Genomic DNA, 11,912 nt, shown 5'->3' on the forward strand with positions numbered 1-11,912 from the left:
CAGATTTTTTTTTTTAAGTTTCTATGTATGAGTAGTTATAACGTCGTTTCGTACGGCTGCTGCACGGCTGCAATTTGTAGTCGAGTGCAGGCATGATAACATCTTTATGATGATAGCAAGACGCGCGACAGCGTCGATTTCGTGGCAAGCGCGTGTCATGCACGCCAGCCGCGACATTTCTTCAACCGCCATGGGCCGGTATTGTCACTAGGTAAACATTGGCCCACGTACCGAAGGTGTGCTATGCCGCAGCGTTTCAAAAGCCGTAGCAGTCATGAAGCATGGTAGAACTGACGCCCACATGCTTTTTTTTTTTTTTTGAAATTGTTGATGTACGCGACGCCACTCTTGCGATAAGCACCTCGATCAAAGCGCTAGCTTTCACGAGGTGACGAGTGGTAAGTAAGTGTTCCAGCGACAGCTTACATTGCCTGCTTGACACAGGACAACCTAGTTCCGATGATTTTGCTTTGTATGGAGCACCGAAATACAACCACATGCAAATATTGTGACACGCGTTTATCTATACAACGATAATTACATTATTTTAGTGAAAGACCACACACACCAAGTGCACGAAAAGCGAGCAAATTTATTTAAAAGCAGGAAAAAGGGGGAAACAGCACGCAACAATAACAACACGTGACGGTGTGGGTTAAGTGTGACAAAAAGAGCAAGGCACAGAGTGAGGTCAGCTCAGTCAACCTCCTCCATGCGAGATACGTCTTCGTCGTCGCCTTCCAGCGGCGGCATCTCCTCCACCACGGGTCCCGACGACGTGATGGCCCCGGCACCAGCTACTTCATCCTCGTCAATGCCCAGGCCGAGCTTGATCATGCGATAGATGCGGCCTGCGTGCAGCTGAGGGTCTTCCAGTGTAAAGCCCGAGCAGAGCAGCGCAGTTTCGAAGAGCAGCACGACGAGGTCCTTGACCGCCTTGTCGTTGCGGTCGGCGTCCGCCTTCTGTCGGAGGTTCTCGATGACTGGGTGGTCGGGGTTCAACTCGAGGTGCTTCTTGGCCGCCATGTAACCCACGGTGCCGGAGTCTCGGAGGGCCTGAGCCTTCATGATCCGCTCCATGTTAGCGGTCCAGCCGTACTGAGACGTCACGATGCAGCATGGAGACTTGACTAACCGGTTGGACACGATCACTTTTTCGACCTTCTTGTCCAGGATGTCTTTCATGACAGCGCACAAGTTCTCGAACTTCGCCTTGTTCTCTTCCTGGCGCTTCTTCTCGGCCTCGTCCTCCGGTAGCTCGAGGCCTTCTTTGGTGACGGAGACCAAAGTCTTGCCGTTGTACTCCTTCAGCTGCTGGACGCAGTACTCGTCGATGGGCTCGATCATGTAGATGACCTCAAGGCCACGCTCGCGTACGCGCTCGACGAAGGCAGAGTTTATGACCTGGTCCTTCGACTCGCCCGTGACGAAGTAGATGTGCTTCTGGTTCTCCTTCATGCGCGATGTGTAATCCTGCAGGGAGCACATCTCGTCGCCAGAAGCGGACGTGTAGTAGCGCAGGAACTCGGCAAGCTTCTTGCTGTTCTGAGAGTCCTCGTGTACTCCCAGCTGAAATAAAAAAAAAGAAGCTCAGTGCCCTTCCGTTTGGAAGAAGGATGACCAGCGAATCTGTATGCAAGCCGCTTAATGGCGAACTGCAGCTCCGCCGCGGGTCGCCCTGGCATTGCACTACCTCCGGGATCGGCCCACGTATGGGGAGTTTTCTGCTTACCACGCCAACAACGACACGAAAATTTCCTTGGAAGGTAGAGGTAGACATACAGCTTCGTTGTAAAATCGCGAGGGTTCGACACATGTAGTCATGTAATTGTGCGTATTGTACGAGACATGAACGGTATACAACAGAAGCGAAGACATCAATGGGGATTTTTCGAAGCCGACCTGTTATACGCTAGGTTCTGGCGGTTTGTGTGCGTATGCAAGAAAGATGGCGGCCATCCCAGTGTTAGAAGAGCTAACATGAAGCAAAAGTTTATCGCCGGGTATGCCCCAGCTGCGTTTAATCATGGGAAGTGTCAAAACGTATTGTGATAAATATCGTAATAAAAAACGCAAGACTGGAATGACAGTTTAGAATGGATTGCGGTTTGACACCACGGGCTCTATATATGGGTAAGCGACGTAACCTTATATCTGTTCTCTTTCACCCGTGTGATGGGGAGGCCGCGTGCGGCGAGGACTGCAGAACAGCGCGCCTACGAAGAAACACCGTTGTGAATAGAACTTGCGCGGCGACCGCGCGTAATACGGACGAAGATCGTACCGCAACCGCCAAGCGTATGCTCCTCCGGTTAGATTACCTCTACCGACTCCACGCCCATCGTTATTGTGGGCGATTTCAACATATACGTGTATCGGCCAGACGTAAAGCGGTTAGTGGCGTTTCTCTTGGAGAGGTTCGGCATTCAATGGTCCAAACATGCGAGCCCACACGTCGCGTCATCGATCGTGTATGGACCTCACAGCGGCGAAGAACCTTTCTGGTGTCGCCACAGAGCCACTGGCTGTATATAATGGCGATCCTAAAGCGATAGTCACCGTGGTGACTAAATCCAAGAAAAGCAAAGAAAACGTTAAATAAAGAAAAAGCATGGAGTATGCAATTAAAAATAATGAAACAAAGGTTTATTGTGGTATGGGTGCTATTTTCAACCAACATATTGTCACGCGGTAGTGACGGTTAAGAAGGCAGTAGAACTGTGATTAACGAAACGAACGTTCTATTGGGCAAACTTGTGCCCTCAGAAACAGGCTACACTCAAAGAACGGTAGCGGTGAACACACTCGGCGAAAATCCGATCAGCGGGTCAAGCGCGTCGGCTTTTATAGATCAGTCGTCGAGTGTTGCAGATTAACCACTGGGATCCGCGTGTCTTCCACAAAGTTCTACACTATATGCGTCGTGCATATATGCAATCAGATTACACAAGTTGCGGTGAAAGACATTGGACGGAACCATCGATAACATTCCAGAAACTTTTACATGCAGGCGCATCCTGCACTGTGCGATAACATTTGTTAGGCGGCGAAACGTGGTCGCCCGATAAAGCTAAGTACACGTGTCAATATTGATGACGAATGCATCACATATGCAGCTCCGCTGGTCACCCACCTTCACAGAGTGGAATGGCTCCGAGTTTTCAAATGGATGTTAAGTGGAGGCCTACGATGACTAATAGGCAAGTACGCGCGGAAGAAGCGTAGAGAGACGAGAGGCCCTGACGCATCCGAGTCAAGCCCAGTTTTTCCATAAGCACCACCACGCATATCGAGCCTCGGGAGAAACCCAACGTCGGCGGTTGTGCGCGGAGCGCTATGCGCAGGAACGTTACGCGATTTCAGGGGGAAAGAATAAGGCGAGTGCCTACCTTCACGTTCTTGCCGAACTGCTCGTAGAACTTCTTGTACGTGTCCCGGTCTTCAGCGATGCTGTCGAAGACCTCGAGGCACTTCTTGACGAGATTCTTCCTGATCACCTTGAGGATTTTGTTCTGCTGGAGCATTTCACGCGAAATGTTGAGCGGCAAGTCTTCGGAGTCGACGACACCCTTGACGAAGTTGAGGTAGTCCGGGATGAGGTCCTGGCAGTTGTCCATGATGAAGACCCTGCGCACGTACAGCTTAATGTTATTCTTCTGCTTGCGGTTCTCGAACAAGTCGAACGGCGCGCGCTTGGGCACGAAGAGCAGCGCGCGGAACTCGAGCTGGCCCTCCACCGAGAAGTGCTTCACAGCCAGGTGGTCCTCCCAGTCGTTGGTCAGGGACTTGTAGAACTCGCGATACTCTTCCGGCGAGATGTCGTCGGGGTTGCGCATCCAGATCGGCTTGGTCTTGTTCAGTTCCTCGTCCTCGGAGTACTTCACCTTCCTCTTTTTCTTGTGCTTCTCGGACGACTCGCCGTCACCCTCGACGTCCTCAATTTTCGGCTTGCTCTCCTCATCGGGCTTCTCGTCCTCGGCCTTTTCCGCTTTCTCCGTTTCTTCCTCGCTTTCGGAGCTTTCCGTCTCGCGTTCCTTATGCACCAACAGGCGGATCGGGTAGCCGATGAACTGCGAGTGCTTTTTGACGACGTCCTTGATACGTTTTTCCTCCAGGTACTCCGCCTGGTCCTCCTTCAGGTGGATCACGATCTTGGTCCCGCGTCCGAGAGGTTCGCTGTTGTCCGTGCGAATGATGAAGGAACCGCCGGCCGACGACTCCCACGTGTACTGCTCGTCGTCGTTGTGCTTAGAGGTGACGGTCACCTTGTCCGCGACGAGGTAGGCCGAGTAGAAGCCTACGCCGAACTGCCCGATCATGCTGATGTCGGCACCCGCCTGGAGCGCCTCCATGAACGCCTTGGTGCCAGACCTGGCAATGGTACCCAGGTTGTTGATCAGGTCGGCCTTAGTCATGCCGATGCCGGTGTCGATAATCGTCAGGGTGCGGTCGTCACGGTTGGGGACAATCTTGATGAAAAGCTCCTTCTGGGCATCGAGCTTGCTCGGATCCGTGAGAGACTCATAGCGGATCTTGTCCAGGGCATCCGAAGAGTTCGAGATCAATTCTCGTAGGAAGATCTCTTTGTTCGAGTAGAAGGTGTTGATTATCAGGCTCATTAACTGGGCGATTTCCGCCTGGAAGGCGAAGGTCTCCACCTCCCCGGAGACATCCGTGCGTGTTTCCTCTGGCATCTGCAGAGATGAAGAAAGTCGATGAATGCCGACTTAGCGTCCATCACACAAATTTCGAAGCACGCGCAAATAAAAAAAAAAATTCGCAGTTCAGTACAAAAGGCGAAGCACCGATTGCGACAGCAAATTAGTAGATAGCTGTACGAAGCAAGAATAGTTGTACCGGCCGTATAAACTTCGTAAGCGAATGTGTACCAACTAAATTGACATGGAATGCGTAAGCGCGACGCAATGAGGACGTAGAAAGAAACAGACACAGCGCTGTCTTTGTGCATGTGTGCTTCCTACGCCCTTGTTCAGTCGCGCTTACACAGCCTATCATGAATTTAAACCAATTAGCCCGTCAACGTGTTTTAACTGAATTAATCAGCACGGTGTCACGCGCGCTCAGGTAACCATGAGCGCATCTCGCTTGAAGAGCGTGGAACCCCGCTGTCAAAATTTTGGAGCGAGGAATCGCGGCGGCAGGAAGGCGGATTGACCTTCATGCATCTCTCGCTTCAGCGCGAACGAAACGTCGAAAGCACATCGCATACGAAGTTACCGGCACTACGCGCACTCTGCAAAGATCGCAGACAGCTTACAAGACACATGAGGGCCGGCAACGCGTTCCTACGGCGTCCGCCATTTTTGCAGCGCGTGAGGGAGCACGGCGAAGCGAAGTCAGGGGAGAGGGAAGTGAAAGATGACAGCGAAAGAGGGAGGATGTAGCCCAATAGACACAACTATGCGTGACAGGTGGCAGTCCTCAGTAAAGTGGCCAGCGCTGTAGCGGGCGCTCAAAGGATGTCTATTCACAGTGGAATTTATAAATTCCAGCAGGCTTCGCAGCGCAGGGAGCCGGTGGCACCGCGGTTGTGTCCGCTCTGTACGGAGCGGCGGGCGAGGAGGACATCGAGGCACCGTAGCAGCCACCGCAGAAGAAGGACCCTTCTCCCTCGCGTCACCCCCCTTGCCTCACGCGCCACAGGAGAGGGCACGCACGCGGGCCGCATATTTACACTTGCTAGTTGGTACAGCGGGGCGTGGCTCTTGCTGTACCTACTGCAGAGAGGAAATGTGGGGACTTTTGCTCCTATATATGACTGCCTAGGCACTACGAGGGAGTTTCCTAGGCGTGCCGACAGAAGTCGGCACGCCTAGGAGAATAGCGCCCTTCGGACACAGCGATCACCAGAGGGGGCGCCCGTGCCCACAGCCTCACCGCGCGGGCAGCCAGCGGCGGAGCGCAAGCGAACTCGACCGCACTCCGCAATGCTGGCATGTCTAGGGGGACGAACGCATACAATACGCTCCATAGTGACTAGACAGACATATTCAAGGAGCAAAGACCACCAGGTTCTCTTTCTCGCGCCCGCTCTTACTCGCGCCTGCGCAGAAACGTCGAGCGCGCGAGAAAGTCCACGCCCCGCTGTACCTACACCATGTAGCTAAGAAAAAAAAATCTATGGGCACTTTGCTGAGCTAAACTGCGATACGCGAAAGCCTATCGCAGTTATTGCCTCTATTGTTGTCTGAACTGTTCTGCGAACGGACGCCGCCGCAACCGCGAGCATGGGATGCAATCACAGCCATACGGCTGCGAGGTTTGTCGCCGATGCGCGCGCACCCCCACGCGCATGTTCGCGCTCTCCCACTTGCACAGCGCTACTGGCGCTGTGCAAGTGGGCGCTGTCCTCTCCTTGCTCCCCTCGCCGGTGATCACCGCTTTCCTGCGTCCACCACGGACTGCGCCCGGACACTCATGAGCCACTAAAGGCTTACGCTCTAAAAATGCATCCGGGCCGCGTTCCTCGCGCGAGAACGAACAGCATTCGTCGGGTCATCCTCACACGCTTTCACTGATACGGAACCTCACTGCGACGACAGAGATGCGCTTGGAGTGTCCCCATAATTGCTATCGCACAAAAAGTAATACAAATGTGACAGCGACGCTTCACTTCGTCAACGCGGGCTACACGCAAGCGTATGGACGCCGCGAATATGCCCAATTAACGGGCACCACGGCGTCGAAGCACAAACGGAAAGGGCGTGACCGCGATCGCCACGTTGATCTCGGCGGCGAAGTGCAACGCTGGTGTGCCACAGGTAAAGCGTACGTTGCTGCACATGCAAAGAGAGGCTGCGAACAAGTGCAGCGAGCACCGTGGCATAGTACCACAAACGACATGGGGGCGAAAGCCGCGATTCTCGTCACATTCAGGCGCCTTCCTCGGGCACATGGCTTCCCTCGCGACTACAAACAATATCGGCGATTTCACAGACGAGCCACACACGCGCTTAATGAAGTAAAGAAAGAAAAGCAGACTAGAAACGACTTCAAAAATGAGGAAAGTCCGATAATGTGGACGATAATTATGGCGTTAATAAAGCATTATGACACGCAGATTAGGTCACAGTGCTACACATTAAAAAAAATTACTAATAGCTGCAGATAAACCCGAAGGAAATATCTGCACAATAATTAAATAAGCGCAATAGGACACAATGAAGTACCACTGTACTTACTTTGACAAGTGTGCCTCACTTGCAACCGCCGCTTGGCAGGGAAATAAGCAAGGCTAACACTACAGAAGCTAGGCTTACACTGAACCGATGAACGCCCACGGCACAGACTTTATAAGGACACCCGGACAATGTTCTAGGCCGCTAGCTCTACTTCGCTGTAGTGTTCCGCGCTTCCGGTGCCGACACCTGCGGCAGCACACGGTTCAAAAAAAAAAAAAAAAGAGACGGTTTCCTGGCTTTTATCGATGTCAAAGTCTGCATGTTAATTTAGCTCATGATAGCACTTTCTTGACTTTAAGACTACAAATTAAATATACGTACTTGATCTGCAAGGACTATTTACCAGAAGAAGTATTATGCAAAAACGTCTCGATTTTTCTACAAGCTTCGAGAAAATTCTCGTTGAAAAGTAGTCCCTGTTCCGGTGCAAGTCGATGTCAAGCGGTGACGGCATGCGCTTTTCCAGTTTTTTTTTTTTTTCGGGGAAGTTTGTTGGATCGGTATGCAAATAACGATTAAACGTGTGAGTTTTTTAGATCCCCGAAGAATTTCTCGCGCTATCATAGGCCGCTTCATCTGGCTCTGATAGGAAAAGTTTCCGTTGCATCCGGTGTTAATTTCTGCAGTGTTATTTCTTTTCTTTTTACAGCGAAGTCGTTACGGGCTACTTTCCCCAGGATCGTGTCCGTGTGTTAACATAAAAATATCATCAGGATTGGCTCAAGCGTCGTCGTTCTTCCACAACTTGCTCGTTGGCGCCCCTCGGCGCTACCGCGCGAACACACCCATGCCAGTGCTCCTGCGTGTCGTCGTCATTAATTAGGAAACACAAAGACCTAACCGATTTTACAGCGAAGCTGTTAAGGCCTGTGTTTTTTTTTTATTTTCGCTATAACGCGTTCACTACGTAAAGACATTTTGACAAGCGATTGTGAAATTGGCCGCCCACCACCTTTAAAAAACTAGAAAGTTTCGCGTCTTCACTGGAGCTTGCATTTGTCAGGCTGAGCAGCGTTGCTATACAGTGTAGTAGCGTTGCTATAAGTTGAAGTTGGTGAAGCTCAAGACGCCTGACACTAGAAAACGCTCGTTCGTTCGTTCGCTGTTTCGTTCATCGTACGTTTGTTCGTTCATTCGATTGTTCATTTGCTCAATCGCTAGCCTGTTCGAAAACATTGACGATAATCGTCAATGTTTTCTGCACAATATTTTTTTCAAGCGAATCTTCTATTGGCTCACAAGTGGCATTGTCGTGGTCACGCAAAAAAACCAGTTGCTCCCAGAGCAGAGCAGATGCGGGAAAGGGTGGTTTGATGAGTTGAAAGCTGCGCCGGCGCCGGAGAGTGCGTAGTCACTCCACGCGCGCAACCAATCAGAGCCGTTTCGCTTCCGTCAGGTTCGCTTCCGTCAGGGAGGCAAAGGGCAGGAAAGGGTCTCGCGCGCGCTGCGCCGGCTTCGTTTCCGCTCACTTCAGTCTCGGAAAACGGACGATATGGCCACGCGTGGTGCGTTCTCCCGAGGAACGGGCAGCGTTCGACGCGCGGCCATAGTGAAACATGTTGGTAAAGAGCGGACACTCCAGTAGGGCCCTGCGACCGAGCTACTGCACGTCCGCCAGCGCCCTGAGCGGCTGGTCAGAGCACTAATTTAGTCTTTCGAGATTTTAGACGCATGGTTTAGCTCTGTTTTAGTTTCGGTTTGGATAAAAAAAGCTTTCGATTCTAGGGTGGTTGCTTGGGCTAGTTGGTAGTTCATGATAAAAAATGACGTACAGTGAGAAGGACAAGGACTGCGAGAGACGACATACAGTCCTCCTTCTCGCTGTACGTCAATTTTCTTTCGATTCTGTTTACCTTTGGCTGCAAAATGTTCAATATGCCGTCTCTAGTCGAGCGCAAGAGCTTTAATATTTCATTTTTAAGCATGCCGTACAAATGGACGTAAACGTGAGCGGCCGGAGCGTTGCGCCGCGTGGTGGCGTAGAGTTCAACCAGACAAACACAGTGCTAAAATTGCAGTAACCTATTATATTCTGCTTCGCTGCTGGTGAAAATTTACGGCATCGGCGCAAATGTGAACACTATTACGCCGCTTACGAAAGTTTACGCCAGCAGCTAAGTATAATTAGTAATTGGCTCTGTGTTTTAGTGGTTCAGCTTTGCACCGCCAACTGGCGTCACCAATCTGTGCGCTCACGTTTACGCGCTCCCGCTTATCCGGCAAGCCACCCGCGCTTGCCGGAATACCGGAAGCACTAAAATTCTCTAATATAAGCCCCACTTATCGCCTCACTGAATATGTCGTCTTCGGCATCGCCGCGATGTTCCGTACAAAGTCCAAGTGTGATAACAGCGTCATTGCGCGCCGTTTGCTGTAGGTTCGAGCGAAAGCTTGCGAGGTGTGAACCGAGGACTGTGGCTTGATGCGGCCAATGCCTCCTTTTGATGCAGTTTCCCTTCTCTAAAGTTGGTTCTTTATTCTATGGGGGCAGGTTAGTGCGCATCTCCTCTTCCACATCAGTTGCGGCCGCTGAGCAGTTGAGCGCGGCTGCGTGTATCCGATATTGGAGGCAATCTGCGGAGGGTTCGAAGGTTAGCGGACCTGAGATAGCTAGTGTCCGCGACCGTCGAGTGAGATATGTTCGTGTTTGCCTGTGCGGCGGGTGACAACCTGCTTGTTAACTTAGCTGGTAAGCGATTGTCTAATGTTGTTTATGCAGCTGATATATATAGCCGTCTGATAATCTGATAATTAGCTATCTCAACCAATGCGTCGCCTTTCCGGCGAAACTGCGACTTTTTTACACACCTTTCTTTTGCAGTGCGGGGTCGGTGATCGCAATGTTTCGACATCCGCTGCACCCCGAAGCGGCACAACTCCCAACAAGTCCAGCATCTCTGTTCAGTGTGCCGTCAGGGGTAGTAATTCAGGGAGTGATGGTGCCATGAAATGACCATACAGTACAAAACCATGGCCACTTTGGCTCTTTCGTTTTCTTTCTTTCTTTCATTCTTCTTTCTTTTCAATTAGCCACCATGGATACAGATGTTAGGCACTTTTCACGAAACAGCCTTGCATTAAATGCAGCATGAAGGCCTTATTGCTGGCAAGGCATTGCTCCTATTGCCCTATGTGACACGTGAGATCGATGGGAACGTCAATTATAATGGGTGCAATTACGAGATTACGCATTTCAAGCAAAATAAAATAAAGCGATATAATTGACAGTGTCGCCCGTACGGCGAAGCACTGACAGCGATAGCAAGGTCCAACGTTGCACTGGAATTCCTCGGACGGTGTTCTAACCACACGCAGTGGCCCGACATGCTAGCGCGATGCAGCGCGCAATCAACTCTATACTGTTTGTCGCAGAAGGAACAGCGCCCTGGCAGCTGCCAGGCGTCTCATAACGCTCGCATATAGGTCCTTATACAAACAGTTTCAACGCATCGCAATTTCTTTATCGTGCCGCCGTCCTCTTCATCATGGCGCTCTCCCGCCATCGCCCTTGCGTGACGGTCTCAGTGCGCTCATGTGGAATTTCATTTTTTTTAAAGTTTACCTGCACAAAACGCTCGTGCCAGCAGCGGAAGGATGAACGCTGGCCCAGCTATACACTTCGCTTCCTCGTTTTTGCAGCCAAACGCACAGCCTGTCTCCAGAGATAATGGCCGCGTGCGAGCGGCGCATGCGCTGTCGATAGCTGCAGACAGCCCGACGACGCTGGCGTCGGGCTATAACCTAGCTACGTTTAATAATAGCAACAAAAGGCTCTTAACGTTAACGCCATACGTATATATTACTCATATATACGACTAACAATTGCCCTTCCCGCAATAAATAATCTATCCTCCGACTGAGTGTTTGCTAGACAAAGTAAATCAAAAGCAAGAAAAATCTGCGACCAAATTTGCACCATAAACGCGGACCCACTAAACCCACCGTTTAATACGCTTAACTGAATTCATATTAATTAAATCGATATTACATAAGCATCATTTTATTACGCTAATAGAGCACTTCAGACGGCACATGACAACAAGCGGCAAGTAGATGACGCGGCACAAGTTGCAGCCAACTACACATGACGTCATAAGAGCTGCTCAGTCGAACAATGAGCGCTTGCCTGCTTTGCATAAATAGTAGTTTCTGAAAACTTATCGAAGACGAATAGATTAGTGCCAGAAGCGGATCGTATTGAATATCGAGGATTTTTTAATAGTTCCGGAATAAACTCGAGCTTTCTCACCACCAATATAAAAAAAAATGACACATAGTGGTATTCAAAACATTTGTAAGTTTATGTCATTACACTGCAGATTTATAACGCATAGCTTTTGCATTATAATATAAAGTTCAGAAAGGTGGGCTTTTGCGCCTGTTAACATCTGCTTGAACATTCGCGACCAAAGCAGACATGTGTGTCGTCTTGGGGGGGGGGGGGGGAGCGGCACCGAGCAGTTCCTGATGGTTAACGCTTACACTTCCTGCGTTAGGAGTTTACTTTTATCTTGCTTAGGGAGCGCTTGTATTCTGCAAACTGAAACACTAACCCAGATTTCGGCACATGCACACACAAAGAAAGCACTTTTTATTTAGTTCGACTGGTCGCGGCAGATGGCGCCACTAGTTTATCAAATACGTTGCAATAAAACGTATTAAAATTTACTCCGATGAAAGAACGCAAGTGCTGCATCTATATATGTGTGG

At 50.5% G+C, this 11,912-nt stretch overlaps 1 protein-coding gene across 1 annotated transcript; it reads right to left on the reverse strand.

Annotated features, from left to right (window-relative positions):
• Positions 1 to 572: 572 nt before the first annotated feature.
• On the reverse strand, positions 573 to 7,351 carry LOC142585583 (heat shock protein HSP 90-alpha-like). The gene is made up of 3 exons (XM_075696453.1): positions 7,203 to 7,351; positions 3,390 to 4,694; positions 573 to 1,569 (listed from the first exon to the last, which is right to left on the reverse strand). The coding sequence occupies exons 2-3, from the start codon at positions 4,692 to 4,694 to the stop codon at positions 697 to 699; spliced, it is 2,178 nt and encodes a 725-aa protein (XP_075552568.1). The 5' UTR covers positions 7,203 to 7,351; the 3' UTR covers positions 573 to 696.
• Positions 7,352 to 11,912: the final 4,561 nt, after the last annotated feature.

This window comes from Dermacentor variabilis, chromosome 6 (genome assembly GCF_050947875.1).
Source record: "Dermacentor variabilis isolate Ectoservices chromosome 6, ASM5094787v1, whole genome shotgun sequence".
NCBI classification, from domain to species: domain Eukaryota; kingdom Metazoa; phylum Arthropoda; class Arachnida; order Ixodida; family Ixodidae; genus Dermacentor; species Dermacentor variabilis.